At 35.2% G+C, this 23013-nt stretch overlaps 2 protein-coding genes across 3 annotated transcripts; one reads left to right on the top strand and one right to left on the bottom strand.

The window, feature by feature from the left end:
* The first annotated feature begins 391 nt into the window (after window positions 1-391).
* Window positions 392-12801, top strand: LOC129271151 (DNA methyltransferase 1-associated protein 1-like). Of its 2 annotated transcripts, none has more exons than XM_054908515.2 (10): window positions 392-475; window positions 1553-1748; window positions 2428-2586; window positions 4405-4575; window positions 5218-5421; window positions 6749-6817; window positions 8350-8474; window positions 9729-10047; window positions 11565-11624; window positions 12404-12801. In XM_054908515.2, the coding sequence occupies exons 1-10, from the start codon at window positions 435-437 to the stop codon at window positions 12464-12466; spliced, it is 1407 nt and encodes a 468-aa protein (XP_054764490.2). In that variant the 5' UTR covers window positions 392-434; the 3' UTR covers window positions 12467-12801. The 2 variants fall into 2 exon arrangements, with proteins under 2 accessions (XP_054764490.2, XP_063962372.1); XM_064106302.1 differs by having other exon boundaries at window positions 11565-11626; window positions 12388-12552.
* A 9-nt stretch (window positions 12802-12810) lies between these two features.
* LOC129271149 (ciliary microtubule-associated protein 2-like) lies at window positions 12811-22431 on the bottom strand. The gene is made up of 10 exons (XM_054908514.2): window positions 21781-22431; window positions 21219-21306; window positions 20145-20315; window positions 19257-19379; window positions 18565-18702; window positions 17673-17816; window positions 16661-16828; window positions 16268-16396; window positions 15621-15745; window positions 12811-14671 (listed from the first exon to the last, which is right to left on the bottom strand). The coding sequence occupies exons 1-10, from the start codon at window positions 21834-21836 to the stop codon at window positions 14572-14574; spliced, it is 1242 nt and encodes a 413-aa protein (XP_054764489.2). The 5' UTR covers window positions 21837-22431; the 3' UTR covers window positions 12811-14571.
* Between the last annotated feature and the right edge of the window lie 582 nt (window positions 22432-23013).

Genomic DNA, 23013 nt, shown 5'->3' with positions numbered 1-23013 from the left:
GAAAAGGGGAAAAAAAGGAAAGTAAAAATAAAGGAATTGAGCAAGGTTTGTGATAATATAACAAATACAACAAAATCAATACAATCATTGTGAATTCAATATAAATACAATATGTGGTATCGCGGATTGTTTGTATCTTCGAGTTCTGCAAAATGGTATGTCCAAGCATTCAGAGTTCCGGAGCTGGACATTCGAGCGGGACTGAGATCTTCTGGTAGGGGGGAGCATATCTCGAGCACATCTGTTGTTGCACTCCATCTCCATCCCTTATAGTTTTTTTTCTGCCTTTTCATTTAAGGTATCCCTTTCATTCACCCCTGTGTAATCCCCTAAAGTCAATTTCACCTGAATTTTTTAAATATTTTTATTATTATTTTTTGTTCTGGCAGAAACTGAAGAAAAGTAATGAACCAGTTTTCAAGCGACCTGAGGGAATGCACAGAGAAGTCTATGCATTGTTGTATTCTGATAATAAGTAAGTTCAATCTTTACTAAAAGGGGGTTTTTCAAGGAAATATTTGCAATCAATTGCAAATATTTCTTCTCTTCACTCATTTTGATTTGTCTTTTTTTTTTTTTTGCAATATAAGTTTAAGAAGAATATTGAAAACGATTCCCCTTGGCATGTGCCACCAATGATTATCAAGAGAGACTTGATAGTTGACAACTTTTCCTGTTTAAAGCATTGACTGCAAGAGAAGAATGATAGGCCTAAATTAAAGTCTATCTATAGATTTGGTACATCCCCATAAAAGTGCATGTCAACATTATTACATAAAAAGCTATACTACATGTACATGTAGATTGAATTGATGCATTAGCCCCAAAACGATTTTATGTGAATAATAGAAATGCCATATTCTAAAACATGTCATATTGATATTCTAATGAGTAAATAATGTCGTCAGTGAATACTACGCTTGTGTACATACATGTATTCACATTCACATTGCTGACCATTTACCAAAGCTATAGACAGGCTTTAAGTAAATACCAAATTGAAGAAAGAATTGCAAGTGCAGGGATGAAAAGGGATTAATCAGTAGAAGTTTTAGTGAGATCCCAGTGTTTAAGTAATGTTTATAATCGTTTTGATTGAATGAACAACACTGCATGGTGTTAAATGACAAAAACTTTGTGAGGTCTCCCATCGATAGTGTGTTATAAATAGCTCGTCTTAAAATATACCTTTTGAGAAAGTACAGAGAAATAAACTGACCTTTGATTTTATTTGTATCAAGAAACATTTTTTAAAGGTAAAAGCACTTTATATTCTACTACTTAACATTATTATTGCGCTATGAATTATTGAGTAACTAGTGTGATTATCATTTAAGAAAATGTAGGCCTATATTAGAAGAATGTTAATATATGTTATATAATACACTGTTTAGAATATTGCATTATGTGAATTTTGAATTCTGTTCAGAATGTTGCATTATGGAACCTTGCCATATTTGAGGATTTGAGATGGTGTTATTAAGGCTGCTGATTTGTAGTATCTGCTTTAACACGAGTGATACTGTGTTTTGGATATCTGTGTGCATCATAGAGATCCGCCTCCACTGATACCATCAGATAGTAACCATGGTTACAAGTCAATGAAAGTGAAGCTTGGAAGATGGCAGGTAAGACCGTGGAAATTGATGCCCTTCACCAATCCAGCAAGAAAAGATGGAGCTGTGTTCCACCATTGGAGGAGAGTGGCTGACGAAGGAAAAGACTACCCGTTTGCTAGATTTGACAAGGTATGTCCAATGAGACATCGCAAGAATTTTGTTTTTGCCCATATTCTCAAGGTTGAATTGTACCAGTACAAAACCACAGACTATTGACCAGTACAATCGCGCTTCATTCAAGCATGAATTATTTAGCACCCTTTGCCAAATGCTTGCATTTGTAAATGAGTGCGATGCAATGCACAGCATAGAGCACAGTGATGCTTAATGATGTCATAATAAACTATTTGTAAGTCACATTTCTACGATCAAGTTTGATCTTAAGTGAGGCCATATTAACTGATCGTGGTTAGAGACATGACTTGCTTACCGGTAAACAAAAATGTCCCTCTTTTTTGGGGGGGATAGATAATCATAATAATTATATTGGATGGCCTTATTTCATGGAATATCAGAAATATTTCACTCATTAGGGCCAATATTTGCCCAAACTTTTTGAATATTTACTGTTCTGAGCCATCCAATATAATACAATTATCTCTCTTCCTTGAAAGTTTATATTTCAGTTTGCAATACTGTCTATTGAAACTACAGGTCCCTGGCTATAACCCACTGATACATGCCTGCTTCGAGGATAGTCGCTTTGCTCTAAAAAAATATGACATTGTTTCAAGTTTTCAGTACTCCATAATCAATATATCATTTTTGTTGATTTAAAAAAAATGTTTCCTTCTTTTCTCTTTCTCAGTCTGTCCAGATGCCAATGTACACAGACCAGGAATATCAGCTTCACTTACACAGTGAAAAATGGACAAGGCTAGCAACTGATCACATGTTTGACCTCTGCACTCGATTTGACCTTCGCTGGGTCATAGTTCACGACAGATTTGATCATATAACATATGGGGTAAGATCAGAGTGAGAATTACATGTAGACACAATTAGCTATGTACATGTAGCATTTGTTTGACACATGTATGTATCCACTTGGTCTGCTAGCAGGTGGTCTAATTTTCAGATCCTCTTAACACCATTTTGGCTAAGCCCACTTGGTGTATGGTTAGTTTGATTTATTTACCGTTTGGTCCAACGATCTAGTGGTATAATATTCCACTGGTCTAAATCCCAGATGGCATAAAATCCATTTCCTCTACTTAGTATCTTGCACTTTGTGAAATGGGAATTTGGTTCATAAGCAGTTCTTCTAATCATATGGACTAAATGGTTTTAGAACTAGACCAAGTGTATATTAGACAAAATTGATATAGCTAACCAACAATTACACCAAATGGTTTTGTACATGTAGTTGGACTGGTTTAGACAAACTGGTAATAGACCATGTGGGATGAGTCCAAACAGAAGTAGACAGTAAAACAAGCATGAGATGATAATAAAACTAGGGTTTAAATGAGGTTAGTAAAAAAAAAAATCACCTAGAAAGGGAAAAACTGCATGGTGAGTACTGTGGTAGTAGTCTCAGGGTTAGTGATCTTGGAAAAGCTTGTAAGAATAGATATGGGTCTATAATTTTAAAGAAGAATAATTTTTTTAATATATAGGAATAACCTTTGGAAGTTTCATTTTGCTTAGAAAAACTCCTGTGCTTAATGACATTGGAATACTAATGTAGATTTTAAATAATTATTGACAACACCATGTGATTCTTTTTTATTTGTCACCCCTACAACATTCATTGAAATTATTCAGATAGTGAATTCATTAAAGGAGAATGAAACCCTTGAAACCAGCTGAATCTATATCAAAGAGAAAAATCAAAGAAACATATTGTTGAAAGTTTGAGGAAGATTGAATGAATAATAAGAAAGTTATGAGCATTTGAAAATTGAGATCACTAATGCCATGTAGATCCTCCCATTGGCAATGCAACCAAGATCTGTGATGTCACACACGTACAACTCCCTCATTACTTTAGTACTTATTTCACTTATATTGTCACTTTTATAGAGTCTATCACAAGGTGAGGTGTTCTCTTTATGAGAGGACAAGTACAGAGGTTTCACAACATTATATCAATGATGAATCGTTTGTCATATGATCAGAATGAGCAAAAAGAGATGTTTTGGGGTACATTTTCAGTGTCCAAAAGGGGAGAGTTGTCCAGTTTTGGACACTGAAAATATACCCCAAAACATCTCTTTTTGCTCATTCTGATCATATGACAAACGATTCATCAATGATATAATGTTGTGAAACCTCTGTACTTGTCCTCTCATAAAGAGAACACCTCACCTTGTGATAGACTCTATAAAAGTGAGAATATAAGTGAAATAAGTACTAAAGTAATGAGGGAGTTGTACGTGTGTGACATCACAGATCTTGGTCGCATTGCCAATGGGAGGATCTACATGGCATTAGTGATCTCAATATTCAAATGCTCATAACTTTCTTATTATTCATTCAATCTTCCTCAAACTTTCAACAATATGTTTCTTTGATTTTTCTCTTTTGTATGGATTCAGCTGGTTTCAAGGGTTTCATTCTCCTTTAAGAAATATATATATATATCACAAAAGAGGCACAATTTGCATCCAAATATTACATACAGTATGAAAAACACAACATTTTTGGTAACCAAGTCATTTGTGATGGTCAACAAGAACCAGGGTTTGCGGTAGTACACGTGACTGATATTATATGTATTTGTATCAAAATAGAAGTACATACTTGACTTTCTGACATACCATATTCCTTTTTTATATAACAGAAGCGATCTATGGAGGACATGAAAGAGAGGTACTACAGTATAATTAACAAACTTGCTAAGGTACGGAGTGATCCTACCCTTAGTAACAGGGCTCCACAAGCGTTTGATGCTGAACATGAAAGGAGGAGGAAAGAACAATTGATCAGGCTCTATAACAGGACTAATGAACAGGTGAGATACCACGAGCAGAGGTGAGGAAGAAAGAGGGAGAGAAATTAGTTGATACAAAATTATGGTTTTTTTCCCTAGCAAACCCTTATAGATTATGTTACTGGTGGAAATGATGATTGCTGAAGAAGAAAGAGAGGCAGGAGAAATGTGGCTTTCCTACAGAAATACTGATTTCTTCTTGGCAACCTTTGAAATTGTATTTAGGTTGAAGAGGAGAAGCTTACTTACTGAAATGAAAAATACAAAGAGTCGGAGAGGAAGAAGAGTGAGGAGAATTTTGGCTTTCGTACCGATGATTCCAACTTTTTTTGTTCTTGGCAAAACTTTAGATATTTTATTTAGGCTAAAGAGGGGAAGGTGTGTATCACTGAAATGAAAAAGTTTGAGCAGAGGAAGAAAGAGAGGGTGAAGAAAAATAGCTCTTATACAGAAAATATTAACCCCCCTCCCCCGGAAAACCATTGTAGATTATGTTATTGTTGTTTTATTTCAATGGGTTGAAGAGGAGATGCTGATCACTGAAATGAAAAAGATAGAGTTTAGAAAGAAGTAGAGGGAGAAGAAAAATGGCTCTTATACAGAAAATACAATTTTTTTTACCCCTTGGCAAACCTTTGTGGATTATGATTTTGTTTTAATTAGGTTGAAGAGGAGGAGATGCTAATCACTGAAATGAAAAAGATAGAGTTGAGGAAGAAGGAGAGGGAGAAGAAGGCACAGGATCTTCAGAAGCTCATAACAGCCGCAGATAACAATGCTGATCTACGAAGAACAGAACGAAAGATCAACAAGAAAAAGATTACTCTTCCACTCAGCAAGAAAAGGGAGCAAGAAGGAACAACAAAGGTTAGTTTAGAGACTTGAAAGACACTAATGGGGCGTTGCAAGAAACTTGCGATCTATTGCAGGTCTATTTTCGTTCCCGAATTCAAGCATATGCCGTACAATTAATTGCAAATTTGCCTTTGATTGCTAATCTGCTTCATGAAAAAAGGAGTGTAATCTGATTTGCTATAGTTAAAAGTGATCAATCAATTGTTAAATTGCAACAGAATATTTGCGATTGATGGTAAATATTTTCTTGCAACACCCCCTAAGACAGTTGATAGAAAGGCAGTTGACACTGTTTATAAGCACTTTATTAGGATGAAATATGTTTCCATCTGTCTACCCTAAAAGATTACAATGAAACATGTATGCAAAGTCTGATTCTCTCTTTGTCATTGTGCAATTAGTTACAGTGCTGAAATGCCATGACCATTGAATATTGAATCAATTTTTGCTTGCTTAAGAATAATAGGCAAAGGTTGGCATGAAATAAGTGACCTTGATGATGATGATGATGTTTGTCCTTCGCTAGCGAAGACGACCACAACTTCAAAAATTCTTGTGGGTTTGAAGATGGCTGAATAGACCAATCTTTGCCTGAAAAAGTCTGTTGCAGTGTGGGCAAGCAAAAGGCGGCAGTGGGGCAGGCACAGCGATTGTGCTTGCTCTGTCTTTTCGACCCTGACGTTTTTGTTCTTGCTTGTTCACACGTCTTGATTCATAGCACGACACATCAGCCCTAACGTGAGCGCACATAAATGCAATGCCTGCTCGTGAACAGGGGTGAAGTGATAACAAATTTGTATTGGTAATACTAATTCAGTATTGTGGTATTGGGGTATATAAATAGGGTGGAAGAGGATGTAATAGGGCATTTTCTCAATCACTACGCAGATGCTGTCTACAATGCCGAGAATCTTTTTTTTAAAGAGCCCTTCGATGACAAAGCAGCCTTTGTCGAAGCCTTTGATTCAGAAAGCAGCCTTTGTGAATAGACAAACAACATATTTACAATTTATTTTTCCTGTCCGATTCTGCTGTCCTGGTCCACCACCTTTCAACAAATACCTATTAGTTGTCCATTGTGATTTGACTTGCATTTTCAAAGGAATTAAAGCGTCGTAGAAAGCGTCTCAGTAGTGATTGCAATAATATGGTAATGTTTCACAAAGATTAAAAACTGACTGCTTACGTGTGTGGTATATAAAATATCACTGCATTGGTCATATCATGTTTATGGGATGTGCGCCTCCGTGTTTCAATGCATATTAAATTTCATGTGTGCATTAACAATTACTGCAAGCATGAATTTAGGTCAGACTGATATCTTTATTTTTTTTTGTAGATATTGGAGACCGGTGGTATCAAGTTTCCAGATTTCAAGCAATCCGGTGTTTATCTTAGAAGTCAGAAGGTATGATGTCCTGTTTTACTGCCCAACTTTGGCAAAAGGAAGCAAGTGACACATCAGTCAAATTTGAGTTATTGTAGTTTCTGAAACACCCTTTGTATGTTGCACCTTCAGGCAAAAGTTGGGAAGAAGTTATCATTCTATGGAAAGATATTGAAGAAAATATGCTGTTAAATTGCATTGACGCCTATGTAAATGACAAACACACAATGCTCATTTACAACAAATGATACTTTTGTAACATGCTTCCTTTTGCCAAAGTATGGCAGTATAATCTGTATATCTATTTGTCTATCAATTTACCTATTTATTATTGTATTTTAAAGGTCAAGTCCACCCCAGAAAAATGTTGATTTGAATAAATAGAGATAAATCAAACCAGCACAACGCTGAAAATTTCATCAAAATCGGATGTGAAATAAGAAAGTTATGGAATTTCAAAGTTTCTCTTATTTTTCACACAACAGTGATATGCACAACTAGGTGAGTCAGTCGATGATGTCCATCACTCACTATTTCTTTTGTTTTTTATTGTTTGAATTATACAATTTTTCATTTTTTACAGATTTGACAATAAGGACCAATTTGACTGAACCATGTAGTATAAAAGCAATGCTATCTACACTTTTTCAGGGAGGAATTAATCATTGTTTCACTTGACAATGAGGAGAAAATTAGAATACAGTATTTCATATGACAAAATACAAAAGAAATAGTGAGTGGATGACGTCATAGTCTCCTCATTTGCATACCAAGCCAGGATGTGCATATAACTGTTTTTTTTTTAATTTAGCGAAACTTTAAAATGTCATAACTTTCTTATTTCACATCCGATTTTGATGAATTTTTCAGTGTTATGCTTTTTAGATTTTTCTTTTTTTATTCAAATCAACTTTTTGTTGAGGTGGACTTGTCCTTCAAGTATTGGTGGGAACTGCCTAGATCTCAAGGGAGATGCAATCTCCCCCCGCATTGTTTAAACATTTTGACATCTTAATTATGTGCCCTCACATGCCGTAACCAATGGATTAATTTAACCCACTTTACAATTTGGGCCATTGGGTCGTATAATCACATATGCTGTAGCGATTTCTCTCTGACAAAATTATGCAATGCAATATGTGTCATTCACCTGTTCATAAAAAAGTTCTCCTAATGCATTTTTACATAATGCATAGAGTTAGTTAGTGATAATCCACTTTTGAGATAATATTTGTTATTATTTTGTAATCTCAATTCTTTTTTTGATAATTGGATCAAATCAGAGATCAGCACCCCGCCTCCAATTGCAAAGAGCTGCAGGGACTTGATTGTGTAATTGTGTACAATTCATTGGTTACAATGCAATCATTTGTAAAAATCAGTCCCATTTTCAATCACAAAGCTTTATGTTACAATACCATTGTGTGTCATCTTCTATTGCTCATTTTTGCAAAATGTTTAAAAAAAATGAATATAGATAGTATGGAAATTATCAAAAAGAGAAGTCATGGATTTTTTAAAGGTATTTATTGATATTTTATTTTTCATTGTAGATGAAACTTCCATCGTCCGTTGGTCTGAAGAAAACGAAAGCTATAGAGCATCTATTAGATGAGCTTGGTATTCCAGTACAGCCTATGCCAACTGAAGAAGTCTCTCTCCTTTACAATGAAGTTAGGTTAGTGTTCTATGGCCTGTGAATTTCTTAACCTAGAAACATGCTTTGCAAGGACATTTAGTTTAAAATATGGTTGCCTTGAATATATTTTGTGTCAGTTGTAAAAATAAACTTATTTTCAAAATGTAAATGGATCCTTGTGAAAGGTGATTTCTGAAGAACCACTGACATTGAAAGTTCATTAATGCAACAGAGACCTCAATCATGCTAGAGTTCCATCTCAGGAGGAGAAATTGTAATTCCAAATATGTGGGTCTAATAATGGGACAATGTTGTTTCGTTGGAGACCGATAAATTCAGGCAAGAAAATCAAGAAATCGTTTATGCACATTTTATTTCTATAGTTACATTTTGGTTCATTTAAGGATTGAAATATATAGATAGATGAAAGTTTTCATGTGAATAGTTCAATTCATTGGCTAGTATTCTGAAGTCCGCTTTAATTTAGGCTTTGGTCTAACTGTGTGCTTCATCATGGAAGTTGAACATGTCATAATTGTGTTAACATTGTATGTTTCTTATGTTCACTGTGCTCTTTCACCATGTTATAATGGCATTAAGACAAAGATACATGTATCTGGTTCAGTTATTATTCCCAGACTGTTATTAATGATCTGAGTAATGGATGAGTTGATAAAGCGAACCTGGGCCCCATTGCATAAAAGTTACTATTCTGGTAACTTTACCATCCAATGGTAAAGTTACTGTTATGGTAACTTTACAATCCAGTGGTATCTTTCATGGAATCTTTGATTTTGATTGGCCAATGAGCATTGTAACCATGGTAGTTACCGTTGGATAGCAAAATTACCATAATAGTATGCAACGGGCCCTGTACTTTTTAATGTGTCATAATTGGCAATCCACGGTGAAACCAAAACTTTAATTCAGAGTTTGAATTAAACCGAGTTCAAGATATGGGCCATTAGATTATAAAACAAGCTTAGATTTTCATGTGTTCTTTGGTGGACCAGTTTTTTACCAAACCAAACCAGGTCTCAACTGAAAGGGGAACCATGGTGTGCGACCATACTGACGCAGCACTACTTTGACAAATATTTATTCATCCCTTTAAACTTAGCTAAATTTCATACCAAATAGCTATTTCATTTTATCATTTGGTTTAAAAATAAAACTTAATCAGTAATTTGCTTTAGACTTTTACCTTCAGTAAGACTGGTTTCATAATTGCCTTCAGATTTCTTTAATGAATATGAAAAACAAAATGATTTTGTTTCTTTTCTAATTATACAGATCAGACATGGTGTTACTTTACGAGTTGAAGCTTGCACTGGCAAACTGCGAATTTGAGCTTCAGACCCTGAGGCATCGCTATGAAGCCTTGGCCCCAGGAAAGCTACCCTCCAAACCGGCACTGACTCTCGGGGCAGCCCTGGCAGCCGGGGAGGGTCTAGGAGGAAGACCCAAGTCTGGGTCGTCGACTAGTGCACCAGGTAACCTGCCATCGACGTCGTTGTCGGCATCGTTGAATATTGAAGGAGGAGACGAAAGAGGGGATGAGGAGGAGAAAGATGTCAAAGAAGAACCACTCTCACCTGGAACCAGTAGAAAGGTTTGTACTGTGGTTGACATGACGATTGCTAGCAGCCAGTTTCATCTAAATCTGTAAAGTAACTTTGCAATTACGGTGATGGGGCTCAGCAGTGAACTAAATACACAATTTCCATAGGGCATTCCATGAAATTAGTCTGACCCCCATTTTTCTCAATCTTTACTCCCTCCCATGATAATTTGAGAGTACCACAAATAGAGGGTCTGATGAACATAATGGTAAAGGTATCACAGCTGCAAGTTAATTATTAAAAGGGCCCCGGTAGTGGGCGAGTTGGTGCTATGGGTATTTAATCATGTCATCATGTGGAATGAAAATAACTTCATATACGGCAGGGCGCGACAAAACCGCTTGCCCGTGGCAAGTGAAAATGACGTGTGGGCAAGCATTTCTTAAAGTCAATTGCCCGATCGGGCAAGTGGTTGTTTTGAAAATGAAAACGATATTACAGTAAATTCTAAAAAATTTTTGATAAATTGCAATTATCGGCCAATTATCTCTCATACAAAATGTCATACCAGTAAAAAAACAGTGGAAACGTCAAATCAGCGCCAATTTACAGACAATTTATCGCCAACGGTCCCGTTCGATGGGGGCTGCCATCTTACTTTCCTAACTATACTGTGCGCATGCGCTACTAATCGACGAAGAACCTAGCTGGGGAAACCCCTCTCTCGCCCTCTTAGCGCATGCTCTAATACATCGGCGCTACAGTACATGTACATACGTACACGAGCAATCGTGAGCCAGCCGACTCTCGAGCTAGATCGTGCTGAATGCATGCAAGCTTCGGACTGACTCGGCCAGAACTCGGCTTCAACTTCAAACCAAATAAACAATGAGTCGTCAGACTGAAATAGGCGACCTTTGTCGTCGCGATCGGCGACCAGAACAACTTGAACAAGAGTCAAGAAAAAGAAATGCCGAGGCCAGCGCCAGTAAATCAAGTTCAACCAGGACAGAAAAGAATAATTAAGAGCAAAAGTATTTTTGAAAAAAAATCGGGCGAGCAGTTTTTTCTATCGGGCAAGCAAATTTTTTTTTGTAGAGGCCTGTATATGGATATAAGTTCCAAATATTTGTTGGGTCAATTGCAACTCTTTGTGATAGTGGGCCTACATGTAGTTCTCCTTGATGTCATACCAAAGACTTATAAAAATGGGACCTTCTACCTTTTTGCTAGGCATTCAGCATTTAGATTGGAGAAGGGTAATAATAACATGTTACGTTATACAGGGCCCGCTGGTAGAGCAGTTTTCTAACTGAAGTGGCTACCCTGGATAAATAAAACATTATTAGTTCAGAAGATTTTGATCGTCTTGGTAGTAGAGAATCGCTATAGTTATCGTTATCATTATTATTATTTATGTACTCACTGCTCATTGAAATTAATTATTACAGGGTTGGCTAACCATAGTTGTGATACTTTGGATCGATTGCAACTCAATAGTTGGAATAGTTGTTCACCTTGATGCACCATTTGCTCATGTATCATTTCTTCTCTCTTTTCTTTTCAGATGACGGATCTATGTGATCAGATCATAGTTGATGTTGTGTCGACAACTCCAATAACCCCAGTAAGTATCAATACTAAGCAACTCCATGTCATAAGTTTGTCAAAAATATTGTCAGTGATTGAAAAGACCAATGTGTTGTTGGCATCTTTTATTACTAAAAAGGAACAGTTTGTTTGGTTTTCAATCATGAAATTTTACCTGTTAAGCTTTCATTTACAAGGTTGTAAGCATTATCAGAACTTTGTCGTAGATGGTTTAGTATCTGATGCAGCATGCAGAGGTGTTGAAGAAAGTAAAAGCCTAATAGTGAAAGCTCATGATTGTAAAAAAGCAGTTTTCTCCTGATCTTTATCTTTGGGATAAATTATCTGTCAGGAAGTGTGTTTGAAATGATTCCCCAATTTATATCAAATTTTGCAGCCTATGTTTTGATACAGGTTAAAAGTCAGGTCTTTGGAGAGTAGTGCTGTTGCATTTTAATTAGTAATTTCCTGGTCAGGATTAAAAGGCCAGAGGAATTGAAGACAAGAAAGATCAAGCATAAATTTGTGAATATTTTTCTTTCAATTAGTTTACCCTTTATAACATGTTGTCTTTAAATTGTATCAAGCTGCATATCAAGTGAAATATTGTGTGGATTGGTAGATGTGATAATATCACTGAATAAATATTCTATGATCATTCAGATCACATTTACATTACTAATCCTGAATATTAATGGCCTTTAGATTCACTTTATTGTGAAGCACCATTTTATGGTATCTAATAAGAATATTATGACACCATCAATCACATTATTTTTGTTTTCTTTATTCGTACTGGTTTCCCTTTATGAGCAGCAGCGGAAGAAGAGGTTAGCAGCTGTGGAACAAGGAAATGTCCTCAAGAAACTCAAGAAGTGAATACTGTTTGTGACCGCGGGTATATCTTCTGACGGTAGGCTGGCCGATAGGATGTATTCTTCTGGTAACATGAGTAGAACCTGGTTAACAGTTCTTTGTCCTGTCTTACAAAGAGTTACGATTGATCCAATTAATTGTAACTCTATGGAAATCCATCAGTGTCATAATTTTTTCTACAGGAAATGTGCACAATGTCCTTTGTAAACAAAGAGAATCACAGTGAATTTTCAAGAAAACAATTAATGCATGAATATAATGGTAATTATCTACATATGAAAATAATGTATGTATAAACTAACTAGATATTTTGTAAATAAATCAAACAAAAGCTTTGTAAAAAAATATATTATTTCTTGTGTATTTATTCTATCTCAAAATATTGCCCATTCAAAGATTACATTTTTTTATATACATTGTGCATAGATTAAATAAAGCGCATGCATAGCATTTCATGATTTATTTGACAAAATAGACTTTTTATCACATCTAGTACATTTTATACAAGCATGCAATTTCAAACATGACATGATATATCAATATATAATGCTTATGTAATCACCTACATAGATCGCCTTCATTTCTATTTCTAGAAAAATTTATCTAGCATGATCAATATTCATTTTGTAAACTTAATATTTCGTACACATTACATTGAATTAAAACATAAAAGGAATATCAATTACATTGAATTAAAAATGAAAGGATTTTTTTTTCACAGGGAGATTTCACTAATTTGAAAGTAAGACTTCATCATCCTTAGTCTCTGACATGCACTTGTTGTTTCATGCATAATCTAATTGATGGTGGAGCAAGCATGATCTTACAAGATGTGCTTTATACCATGCAACTTGGAATGTAAGCACAATTTTTAGTCCAACTTAAATATTAACGCAACACCCCCCATGATGAAATAACAATTTGAGCCCACATTTCTATGGAATTCTTGGTTCCATATTCCTCACTCGATATTCATGAAAAAGGAAATACATGTATACCAAAGTATTCCTTGACATTAAATTTATATTGGTATCATCCTTTTCCTCATTTCACTATACAACCTTATTTAGGGGAAACTCTTCACTGCAGAAGTACAGTAATCTCTAGTTGGTAGGTAGAAAATGAAATTTTCTGCAAATGGCCCTCCATCAAAGTGTGAACTCAAGTTTAATAAAGGAATAGATTTAACTTTATCATTGCAATTAGACTACATGGATCATCACATATTAACTGAACACAAAAGTACCTTGGTACCTGCTTATGCAAAGTTCTTAACACCTTATTTTATAGGCAAGTATTGAAAAGAAGGTGCTACCATCATCACCAGCTGAAATTATATGGTTCTTTCATCTCATTGAGACTAATACAATACAATGGAATGCATGAAATCCATGATTCAATACCATGAATTCTTTATAACATTACTCAAAATTGCTGAACAAAATATTTACTATCACCATACTATATAGCAGTACAAACAGAATCTCACATATGGATGCTAGGCCAGGTAAACCTTTAAAAAATCCATCATTTTTCTAGATTGAACATTTAAGCCTACAAAAAGAGTACATAGTATCATAAAAAGACTCATGTCTTGTCAATAAATACATTATTATGGCAAGGTATATCAATTGTAACATTCTTTGCAAAATCACACCAAACATACCATTACATTAAAAGGGAAGGATAATCTTCCACTCCTATTATTTACATCAAATTTCCAGTTATGATGATGTTGATAATGATGACTGATTTATGATGGATGTTATGCTTATCTTTATAGACAGATGGTTCTTTGACACAGGTGGTCCTAAACAGATGCTCACGAAAGCAAAATTGACTTACCGGATAAATTGTTGCCAAATTGACAAGGATTTGTCCCTAAAATTTTGGGAAAATCTTTTTTTTAATCATAAAGTGATAGCCCATCAAGGTCATAACTGTGTGATCAGAATTTGCATAACATCAGTTTAAAAAGATTTGGAATGTTCAATTGCAGAGAGCCGGAACCAAGATCATCATCCTGTCATCTGAACATTGTCACTTTAAATGACATCATACATGATGTCCATTGCAGTTAAAAATTATTTTCCTATTTTATAGTGTTTTTATGTTTGCTGTGCATAGATGGTCCTTCTTGCTCTGACGTAGTCAGCTGATTGGCTTTTACTTCCCATTGACACTGTGTTCACACCCTGGATCCTTTCCCTGTGGGTGAAGAAAATAGAATAGATATATTGAGAAACATTGATGAGAAAATATAAGAAATATTAACCCTTATGGGCTATTAAAACATTGTAATATCAAAATTAGAAAAAAAAAATGATTACAGCTATTGAAAAAAAGCTTCATTTTAATGTTCTGGCATAAGAAGCAAACTTCCTTTGCCCAGAAAGAGTTTCAGACTGTTTCAGACAAATAGAGTTTGCGATCATCATTTCTAAAATACAGCCTTTTGACCTGTCTGCCCTAATTTTTTTTAACAGCCCAGCGACAACATAGCAGTGTATCTATGCTTTAGAATAGGAACACAAATTCAGTGTACAGGGAAAAATAAATCCAGTGAAAATTACTTGATAAAGCTCTTATTTACATAATGGCAGTTAGAGAGGTCACCTGGTGGAAGTTTCATCAGCATCTGTCACCTGTCAAGTTGTCAAATCTGACGGCTATTCATGGTTTTGATTGGCTGAGCACAGATGTGCTTCTATGGTTACTTTCAGATTATGACAACTTGCCAGCGCTAACAATTTTTCTGAAATGTTCCCCAGTTGTATGAGAGCTAGATGTTTAAAAACAAATGTGTTAAAATTCTCAACATCAATCAATTGGAATACTGGTTTCTGATCAGGACGACTATATTGGGATCCAAAAAGATTTTTCTTTACAAGATTCAGCCCTAATCAATACGATAGCAGTATTTGGTCACTTATTGTTGCTAGACTGTTAAAACCTCATAGCTCAAAAGGAAAAAAGAAAAAGCTCTATTTTTAGAAACAGGCAACTTTGGTAACCTCATATTGCCTGAAAACGATCTGATTCCTGTAGAGAACTATCTCTAGGCAAAAAAAAGGTTGCTACGTAGTTCAAATTCCAAAGTCAAGCTTTATCTGAGTTTTCCTCAATATTTTTGTAAAAAAGATGATCATTAACTTACTGCATCATGTTATCTCTGCTCGTTCTTTCCCGCTTGACCTTAGAGTTGAAGGCACTATTATGACCATTCTGATGCTGAGCGTCGTGCCAATGTTGAACGTTGTAACGTCCTGGACCCACTGGATTCTATACAACAAAACAAAGACAATGATTGTTTGGTTAAATGATGATATGAGGGTGACGATGATGACAATAAGGATGATGATGAGGGTGATGATGATGATGATTATGATGTTGATAAAAATAAATAATCAATAACACATAATGTGTCAACAGTAACACAATTACTACGGACTGGACATGCAAGCTGCTTGCCACCAAATGTTCAGGATCGGACGAGAAACATTCTCTTTAAGTTGTGTCCAGACGGCTACAATTCCTTTGACATTTTATTGATAATAATGGTAGTTATAATATGCAACATTAATTTACTGCTTTTTGATATAATATTTCAAATTATTTGTAATGATTAACACATTGGTCTTTGTATATGAGTTATATGATTTCAATTTTACCTAATATTTTCATTTAATTACATATAGTTAGACTAATGATGTTTTTGCCATTCTTATTCTTAATTACAATACTTACATATATGTAAACATATTTATGGCAATTGAATGTTTCCAAAAGAAAGGGATTTCTTACCGTCTGTCCTGTGAAGAACTTCCTCGCTCGTTTATCAAACCGTTCGGCAGATGATATGAACGGTGGAAGGTTTTTACCTTGTGGCTTAGACAGTTCTCTAGGTGTATAGTTACCAGGGGCAGGATCAGTCTGTTTGAAGAAAAAAAATGTATTCATCATTATTTGGATAATGTTGACGCAGTAATTGGTTAGAACTTCATCATTTATGACTTTTACTCAGTTACAGAGATTTAATTTTTTTAAATATATCATAAAAATGAAAGCCTGAGCATGACAACCCACATCTTTCAATATGATTTGCATTATGATAGTCATTTCAATCATTCATGTGATTATATAACTTACTCATACAATCTTAAAGAAAATAAAAAATGACATGCAGTATGAACTCACCCCTTTCCTTGGCCATTGGCTGAGTGTAGAACAATAGATGCGTTCAGACGGCCTGTCTGGGTATTGAGAGATCTTGCCTAGTTTTCCTTTCCATGAATTATGTTCGTCTTGCCATTTATCAGAGAATGAATTCAGGTTGTACTGACCAGGTCCAAGAGGATGCTGACCCTGTTGAACGAGTAAAACATAATACAAATAATGCACATTATGATTATCGAGGGCATTAGTATTTATTATACGGACAAGGTACCTTTATAATGCTTACATCAGTTTCAACTGCTTGAATGGTATCAAGTGTGGGTAGTATATGGAGCAAAAATGGGGTGGCATCTATCTTTTATTAGTCATGTGGATCATTGTTACCTAATAAACCATCTTCATTTCTAAACCATGACTGGTTAATAGAACTAGTCATTAGTATCAGTCATTGGCAAATTTTTCTGTACACTAAAGTAAATTACTGGTGGTCATGCATTAGATTCCACCAATCACTTGATAAGGATCCATATCATCATTGTCTAATGCAATGTATTAAAGGCAGTTAGTTAAATTTGTCTAGGACTTGTTATCACAATCACCGACTCAGCTTATTCAATCATAATTTTACAATCCCTTAGGTCAAATATGAAAGACCAGAGCATAATGAGCCCAGTGGTCAGTTATTCATTTCGATATTTACAATTTTGTGATGAGGGTACTACCAATAAGAAACGTTACAACATTACTGGCAGGCATGGTCGATGTGTGTCGCATGTGGTTGCATGCAGCACGGTGAGCAACCTACGCACGGTGTATGATGAACCTCAAATATTTGTTGCATTTTTTCGATTGTGAATGACCTCTATATCATATAAAAAGTTTTGGCATCGTTTTTGTTATATATTACAAATCATCCTCGTTATCATTCATTATTCATAGTGAAGCAGGTAACACTTCAGTGAACTAAATCTACCGTTCTATGCTTTTACAGTGTAATACTGAGTTAAAGAATTGTGATTGGTAGTGTACTTACAGCTTTGGAAAGATGACCCGTTTTGATGGGTGCATTCCTCTCTCCAGTAAATAGATCATAGGGTCCTCTATTGCTTGTCACCTTACCCGTCAGTTCCTCGGTGAAGCTCTTGTTACTGTAGGTTCCTGGTCCAAGCTCGCAACCCTGACAAGTAAGAAACAGAATCAATTAAAATTGTGCTGAAATTATTACAAGATCTCCCTCATTGCTTCGTGCAATATGTTTGCTGTAACGCTCCATGACTTTTTATTTTGAGTATCATATAATAATTACAGAGTGCAGAAACTATTCACTTAAGTATATCGTCTACTGCACTATGTAAGACTCATCAAGTGCTAGTTATTAATGAAATAGATATGTTTTGAGTGTCGATTTGAAGTTGTTTACGGAAGGTGCTTTCCTGACATCTCTTAAGACCAAATATGGGATGCCTAGGCATGAGTTTTAAGGTTATCATAATCTAGAAAGTGACACATTGATAACCAACTAAAGTTCAGTGTTGATACTGGATTGGTGCTATAAGCACAGTCCAGCATCCCCTTTCATAAAACTTGTCATAAATATGATAATAACAAATTTGCTATAACAATTAAAAGTTACTGAAATCCTTTAATCTTATTGGCTGATAGTATATCTGTTATAGAAACTGTGCATTTGTTATTATAAGTCTTTAAAAATGGGACCCAGATTGCATTCCCTACATGTATATCCAAAACCTGATGTGAGTTTACAGAAATCATATTATTGGTAGCTCAACATTGAGGGAATTTTCCCTTTGGGCCAGTTTCAATTCAAGATTAGAGCTGTGTACAAATCCATCCAACATCAACATCAAGGATCAACACCGACTTGAAATAATCCATTCATTTTTTATGATGTTAAGGATACTTACCACTGTAGGTAGGTGTCTTGGAGTAGATGATCCTGCATCTAATAGACCAACTGTACTAGCTGAGATTTTAGACTTGGCTTCTACTGCTGCATGAGGGATACCTCCTTCTCCATAAGTACCCGGACCAGGAACTTCCGTCTACAATCGGAAAAAAGAGGGTACATTTTGTCTTAAAAGACTCTGTATCCATCCCAACATGAATATATAGCACATATCACTGCCAAAATGCGTCCCTACACGAATGTCCTTGTTATTAAATTAATTCTGTAAAATGTGGTGATATTAATCTTTACAGATCTGTTAAACTATAACTGATAAGATTGAACAAAGTTTACCCAAAATAATATGATAAGAAATGTATTAGGGTAAATACAGAAACCCATGTGTGAAAATGTTTACATGCTCAAGTGGAAGTCCACCCTGGCATGGAGTTGGTTTTATGATCAGAAAAATTAGAAAAAAACTTGATGAACCCTTTGAAAAATAATATGTGAAAGTAATTGACAGTTTAAAAAAAAAGAGAGAAGGAAATTTGAAAACTTACATCACTTACTGGAGCATTGTCATACTATTGTTTTTTTTTACAAGAAAAAAAGTCCCTAGATGGGGGGTATGTCATGCATGTGCCTCTCCCCCTTCCCCAAGATCCACACACAATACCAAATGATTAATTTTGAGGGTTAGATTCTTACCGTTTTGTTTTGTTTGAATCTCCTTGCTCTGGTCTGACATATACCTCGTGTACTGCATGGTCTATCGTCCATTACATGGAGGAAATCCTTGATATCATACGAGCCAGGACCAAGGTTTCTTGTCTGCAAACATACAAAGCAATATCTTCATTATATAACAATTCAATAAATATATAAACTTACATGTACATGCATTTACAACAGTGGCGTACAGTTGGGGGGGTTGCCCCACAAAAATTTTCATGAACAAAAAAAAAAAAGAGAAAAATAAAGAGAGGAGAGTGAAATATATTATTTTCTGAATATTATGTAAAAATGTATAAAAAAAACTTGGATTCTTGTAATAAAAAAGGTGAAACTTTTGCTCTCTCTCTCGCAACTTTAAATACATTTTGCCCTATACCCAATATCTGGATCTCCCAAATTTTGGGCTCATTACGCCACTGATTCGTAATCATATGTACACATGTACTTTGAGCAGTTTAGAACCAAATTTTCTTCTGATATATTAGCAAATAATTGATATGTGAAGGCAAAAATAATATACTTTGCTTCTAAAATGTATTAAAAGGTAAAAATATCAATAGCATTATCTGCATGTTTTTAATTCCATTAGATGGAGACACACCCGTTTGGCCTTTTATAATCAATTTGTTCATATGTGGTTGTGTATATCTTTACAAATAGAATGAAGCACCTTTTATCCAAATTAAGGATTTATATTTTCTAACATCTCTCTCTAAAACATAAAAGGTCTTATCTAAAAAAAAAAAAGTAAAGTGAGATAATTATACAACTTTGAGAGGCACGATATATTCATTCTTGAATGAGCACCATTTAAAAACTACACAACAACCTCCCAGAAGGAAAAGCAATCGCATGACTTACAATGTTTCGTTTCTTTTCCCACTGTTCCTTGTGTAGTAGATGAGGCAGCGCTGCCATACGTGCGGTCTCGTAAGCCCTCGACCATCCCGGACCGGATGCTTTCCGTGCTACTTCATTTTCATTGAAACTCCCTACTTCTACTGCATAGACTCCAGGACCCAACTTCCTTTTCTGAAATCAGGAAAGAAAAATGTTTGATTAGATTAGGTTATTCCTTTTCTATTTTTGATAGAAATCTTCCTTAACTGGCAGATCGAGCTGCCAAAACACAATAAACCAGTAGTCACCAGGGGCGGAAATCTCTCCCAAAAGGTAGGGGGACAAGGGGCTGTAAAATTTGACAAGCAAAAAAAAAAAAAAAGGTTATCACCCCAAATTCAAGGTCATTTCGACAAAATTAATTTGACAAGCAAAAAAAAAAAAAAAAAAAAGGTTATCCCAAAACATCGAAATAAAACATGTATTTTTAGGACGAGATGACCTTACTTTTGGCAAAAGTAAGGTCATCTCGTCCTAAAATACATGTTTTATTTCGATTTTGAATCATGTATTTCTTGTTATCATAAAAGACCACAAATAGTAGGGGGGACATTTGATATTGTGTCCCCCCTACTATTTTGGGTAGGGGGGACACGTCCGGCCCCCTGGGATTTCTGCCCATGTGTCACAAAAGAATTGAACAACAATGTGGAAAACTGCTTTTAGGAGTATTATGTCACACAATTATACATATACATGTACATAGAGTAATAATACTTGCAATAATAATAAGTACATGAATTTTTGAAATATTTCAAAATCATGATTTAACAGGGGCATATTGGGGGCATATTCCAGATTTTACAAAAGCAAGCATATAGAATTTTCCTTATGAGAAAGACACCCTTTTTCAACAGGCCATAATTGCTCTATATATTAGCATGCATTACGGAGAAAACATATATAATTATCAAAGGATAGACACTGTCCTATTTTCTATGCTTCTTCTCTATCTCAATCTGCATTTTCATTTGGTTTTTAAAAAATCCCTCATGTTACAGTATATGAAATAGAACATGAAAGAGAAAAACTTACAAGATTGTGCATAGACTTCTTATCATACCAGACTTGAGTGTAGGTTCCAGGCATTTTACTCTGAGGATGAACGCCAGACACATCAAACCTACAAAATGAATAAAATGAATGAAAAATATACCATATACTGTTATAAAATTATAAATGCTGTGTGAATGCCAATTAAATCACAATTAAGTGCTGATCATTTCTAGTTGTAAACTCTGGTATGAACTTTACTACAATGATGGTTTCAAATCTTGTATTGTTTTAAGTTGAGTTAAGTTGTAAGTTGAGATTTTAAAAGGTTGAAAGTGCATATGTACCTCAATTAATAACACTACAATTAACACTCTCTTGCTTGGGGAAATTGATTATATAATATAATTCTGAGTCGGTGTATTGTAAGATTCTCTTAGTCATCCCGTACTTGATCTTAAATGGTGCCTCTTAAATTTTATTTTAACGACATTGTCATTTACATAAATGTCCAATCCTTGAAAATGGGTAAGCAGCTGGGCCTGGGGTGGTGATATTAAATCAGTCTACCCCATACACCGGCATACTGTATATAACTTCTTACCTGGCTTTCTGTGTGCCGAAAGGCGCGCCTTGAAATGACTTCACGGAAGCAGACATAATTCTCCACGAAATTTCTAACTCGAAGATTGAACAAAGTATATATCATACACGAAAATCGACTGCTTTAATGATAATCCTTAATACAGTGGGATCTTTCGATTGGTTTTTATGTAAAACGTTCCATGTTAGTAGAGGTGATATCTCCTTGGTTAGATTGACAGCGGTAAAGCAAGCAAGCAGCAGCTAGCTAGCAGCAGGTGGATTTTCGTAGCGATGATCCACATGTTTATAAACTTGGGGTCAGGCGTGCAGCGGTTGCTATAGTGCTCATTTGCATATCAATAGGCGCGCACTTCGACAAGACCCGCCCACTGCAATCGTCTGCGAAAGTCGCGGTCGATTCGCTGCATCAACAAGTTCCTCATACACGTCTATTTGTTGAAAGTTTAGAGTCTCGACGTAGTGCCCACTTTCTATTTTGTATTTTATTGTTCGAATATATTTTCCTGAAGATTTGGAAATGAGGAGATTCTCATCAAATCACATAATCCCTAGGTTATGGTTATAACAGACCGGGATAACAGAACCCGGGAACAAAACCCCCGGACAGAATATTTGTTTTGTCCTTTTGCCTGCTTCCTATTTCATGTTCATTTTATATGCATGTACTGTAAATAGACTTGTGCAATTATCTTTTTTTTTTTTTTATCTTACTTGCATCTTACTATGTATCTTTGTCTCCTTTTCCCCTTGTGTTTTTTTACCTTTTTTATTTACTCAATGTATTTTAATGGACTTGAATAATGATAAATAAATAAATGAACAATGACTGTTTTTGCACATAAGGGAAATAAAACTTTGTTTCACCTTGAGGGAGAAACCAAAATATTTCGTCATCAAAATAAATCATCAAAATAAATCGGAAAAGTGAGTGGGTGATGTCATCGGCTCCTTCGTTTGCATATATACTGACCAGGATATATGTTGAGTGAATAAAGCAAAATTTTAACAACTTTTATTATTTTACATCCGATTTTGATAATGTTTTCAGCGTTAATAAGGCTGCATGTTTGTCCCGAATGTTTGTATTTCTCTTTTTTTTTATTAATCAACTGTTTGTTGGGGTGGACTTGAGCTTTAATTAACTCCATGCTTTTATGAACCCATCATAAGCCCTATCTCGGATTCCGAAGTGCTCGAATAATCATGATGAAAAAACCGACAAGGATCCCCG

This window comes from Lytechinus pictus, chromosome 11 (assembly GCF_037042905.1).
Source record: "Lytechinus pictus isolate F3 Inbred chromosome 11, Lp3.0, whole genome shotgun sequence".
Classification (NCBI taxonomy): domain Eukaryota; kingdom Metazoa; phylum Echinodermata; class Echinoidea; order Temnopleuroida; family Toxopneustidae; genus Lytechinus; species Lytechinus pictus.
Note: the sequence above shows the minus strand (reverse complement) of the source record. Positions and strands in the feature narration are given on the sequence as shown.

What these genes read in the sequence shown, in the direction of transcription:
- LOC129271151 (XM_064106302.1), top strand. Translation starts at nt 435, where the DNA reads ATGCACAGAGAAGTCTATGCATTGTTGTATTCTGATAATAA. An exon ending in TTGATCATATAACATATGGG is followed by an intron (nt 2,587 to 4,404) that starts GTAAGATCAGAG and finishes TTTATATAACAG; the next exon opens with AAGCGATCTATGGAGGACAT. An exon ending in AGCAAGAAGGAACAACAAAG is followed by an intron (nt 5,422 to 6,748) that starts GTTAGTTTAGAG and finishes TTTTTTTTGTAG; the next exon opens with ATATTGGAGACCGGTGGTAT.
- LOC129271149 (XM_054908514.2), bottom strand. Translation starts at nt 21,836, where the DNA reads ATGTCTGCTTCCGTGAAGTCATTTCAAGGCGCGCCTTTCGGCACACAG. An exon ending in CAAGACACCTACCTACAGTG is followed by an intron (nt 17,817 to 18,564) that starts GTAAGTATCCTT and finishes CTTACTTGTCAG; the next exon opens with GGTTGCGAGCTTGGACCAGG. An exon ending in GCCAATGGCCAAGGAAAGGG is followed by an intron (nt 16,397 to 16,660) that starts GTGAGTTCATAC and finishes TTCTTCAAACAG; the next exon opens with ACTGATCCTGCCCCTGGTAA.